This window comes from Myotis davidii, unplaced genomic scaffold (genome assembly GCF_000327345.1).
Source record: "Myotis davidii unplaced genomic scaffold, ASM32734v1 scaffold97, whole genome shotgun sequence".
In the NCBI taxonomy this organism is placed as follows: domain Eukaryota; kingdom Metazoa; phylum Chordata; class Mammalia; order Chiroptera; family Vespertilionidae; genus Myotis; species Myotis davidii.
Window position 1 is genome coordinate 4,997,951 of NW_006289392.1, and position 2,657 is coordinate 5,000,607.

General features: G+C 57.1%; 1 protein-coding gene across 1 annotated transcript in view; it reads left to right on the top strand.

Annotated features, from left to right (window-relative positions):
* Window positions 1-2,657, top strand: part of TMPRSS4 (transmembrane protease, serine 4) — a 124,854-nt gene that overhangs the window by 104,356 nt on the left and 17,841 nt on the right. The window contains exons 4-6 of the mRNA XM_006761588.2: window positions 1,361-1,490; window positions 1,912-1,920; window positions 2,401-2,437. Of these exons, the coding sequence (XP_006761651.1) occupies window positions 1,361-1,490; window positions 1,912-1,920; window positions 2,401-2,437 (176 nt within the window). The remainder of the gene's footprint in view (window positions 1-1,360; window positions 1,491-1,911; window positions 1,921-2,400; window positions 2,438-2,657) is intronic.

Consider the following 2,657-nt stretch of genomic DNA (forward strand, 5'->3'; position numbering starts at 1 on the left):
GGGTGACTGAGACTTTTTTGTTTTTTAATGTTTTTATTGATCTCAGAGAGGAAGGGAGAGGGAGAGAGGAAAACATCAAGGATGAGAGAGAATCATGGATCGGCTGCCTCCTGCATGTTCCCTACTGGGGATTGAGCTCGCAACCCGGGCATGTGCCCTGACCAGAAATTGAACCGTGACCTCTTGGTTCATAGTTCAGTGCTCAACCCCAGAGCCAGGCCGGCGGGTGGTGATGGGGCTTTTGAGGAGCGGGCTGAGTGACAGCCTGTGTATTTGGGTTTTTATAAATCAGAAGTCAAATGCCTATGGGCACCCCCATTCCACTGCCTCAGTCCACGCTCACGCTCCCCTCGGACCTTAAGGTCCCTCGCTGAGGAGTTCCCCAGGCTGTGCAGGCTGTGTGAGCCGTGGGTAGGGCCATGTAATACATCATCAAAGCTGGTACCTCGGGAGTGGAAGGAGGAGCTACTAATAATGATGCCAGGCAGCAGACACAGTGGAGGCGGGCCCAGGACATCTGGTCTCCCCAGTTACGGTCAACACAGGCTCAACAAGCAAAGGCAGATGCGGAGCCGCCCTGGAGGCTGGAGGGCTGGTGTTCTGTGATGCCCCGGGGCAGGAATGGGTGGGGGGTGGAGCCGGAGGCTGCCATTCTGTGCTCCTGAAGAGCTGAGGAAAGAGTCAGACACCATGCGATCCACGCGGGATGAGATGAGGCCCCAAGGAAGACGGGAAATGAGTGAACGCACTGTCGCCGTGTCCGCGGCCGTGGGAAGGAGGAACAGGGTGACTGGCGCCGTAAGAGCGCCATCAGCTGACATTGAACCCACTCGGTGGTGCCGGGTCCTGGCAACAGCGGGCGGTGCCAGCCTCGCCCTCCACCAGAGCCTGTGCCTGAGTTAAACTCTCCCTGGAGGAGACGGGTTCTCTGCTTCCCCTTCAGCAGAGCCCAGGGTCCCAGCCCTCCGGAGGCTGCCATTCTGTGCTCCTGAAGAGCTGAGGAAAGAGTCAGACACCATGCGATCCACGCGGGATGAGATGAGGCCCCAAGGAAGACGGGACGCGCTTCAGAGCAGGCAGACAGCATGAGCAGATATGTGCTGAGCGCCTCCTGCAGGCCAGGCCGGGTCTAGACACCAGGGGCCAAGCAACCAGCACAACAGACAAACCCCTCTTCACGGAGCCTTCCTGCCGGGCAGGGGCGGAGGGTACAGAAATACACCACACAGGTCCAATACAGAGCACACAGAGGGGCTAGTGCTTTGTGGGGAAACAGGGAAGGAGGGTGGGAAATAATCAAAGATTGCCTTTTCAAAAAATATTTTCATTGATTTCAGCTGACCCAGCTTCCCCCCTGCAGTCCGCCTCTCCAGCGACAGGTCTACCCTGCAGCTGCTGGACCCGGCCACGGGGACCTGGGCCTCTGCCTGCTTTGACGGCTTCACAGGAGCCCTGGCCCAGACCGCCTGTGGGCTGATGGGCTTTCACAGGTACCCAGCCCAGCCTCCGAGGCGGCCACCTCCCCCTGGGGCCTCCCTCCTTCGCTGTGGTCCTCCCTCTTCCCCTCTGCTTCCCACTGACTTCCTTCTCACCTCCTTTCCTGAAAGCCCAGGTGTGGGGCAGACAGACGGCACACACAAGCCTCAGTTCAGGCTCCAAAACCCCAGCTCGCTCAGGAGCCGCCGGGAAGAGCAGTGCCAGCCTTGTGGGGTGCACGTGAGGTGCCAGGGAGAGTCGCGCCCACACACCCCAATTCCTTGGCAGCCTCCCTTGTCCTTCACTCCCAGCCTCACCCCTTATCCTGCAGCCCGTCCCCCCCAAAAGGCAGTCCTCTGGTCAGATTTGGTTTGAACAAACTCGATTTCCCTGGGGTTCCATCAGCAATCCCTGCTCTCTCAGCAAATTCAAAAGCCGTCCCAGGTGATGGGTGGTGAAGAAGGTTGTAATTATAAGGGGACGAGCATTATATATTTATATTCATCTGATCTTGGCAAAAGCCAAAAAAGTATTACTATATCTATTTTAAATTTACTTTTAATTGATTTTAGAGGGGAAGGGAGAGGGAGAGAGAGAGAAACATCAATGATGAGAAAGAATCATTGATCGGCTGCCTCCTGCACACCCCACACTGGGGATGGAGCCCACAACCCAGGCAGAAGATTGCCTTTTAAATGGGGGCTTCCGGAAGGCCTCACGAAGGGGGTGATGGACAGTTTGAAAGGACGAGGAGCAGCCACATGGCAGTGAAGAGGAGGAGATGACCACTGCCTTGCAGAGCCCTGCGCAGCTCCGGCTTCAGTTCCCCCTGGAAACTTTTCGCTTGGCCTTCCCTGCTGGCTACCTGCAAGGGAGGGGCACGGGGAACCCCGTCTGCTATTCTTGGGAATACCCAAGAATTAGCTTTCAAAGCCTCGCCCGCGGGCCCTCCCCGCAGATAGTGTGAGATGGACAGTATAGTCTTGTTCCCCCTCCTTTAAGTTCCCACCTGGTCTCCTGGGCCCCCGATTCTTGTTCCAACTCATCTCCTCCCCGAGGGAGGATGCGTCTCCTTAAATATTCATGCGTTCTGAGGCTCAGCTTCCCGTGGCTCCTCGCTGCCTTCAGGCTAAACTCCAAACCCCGGATGTGGTCTTCACGGCTCTCCACCAACGAACTCT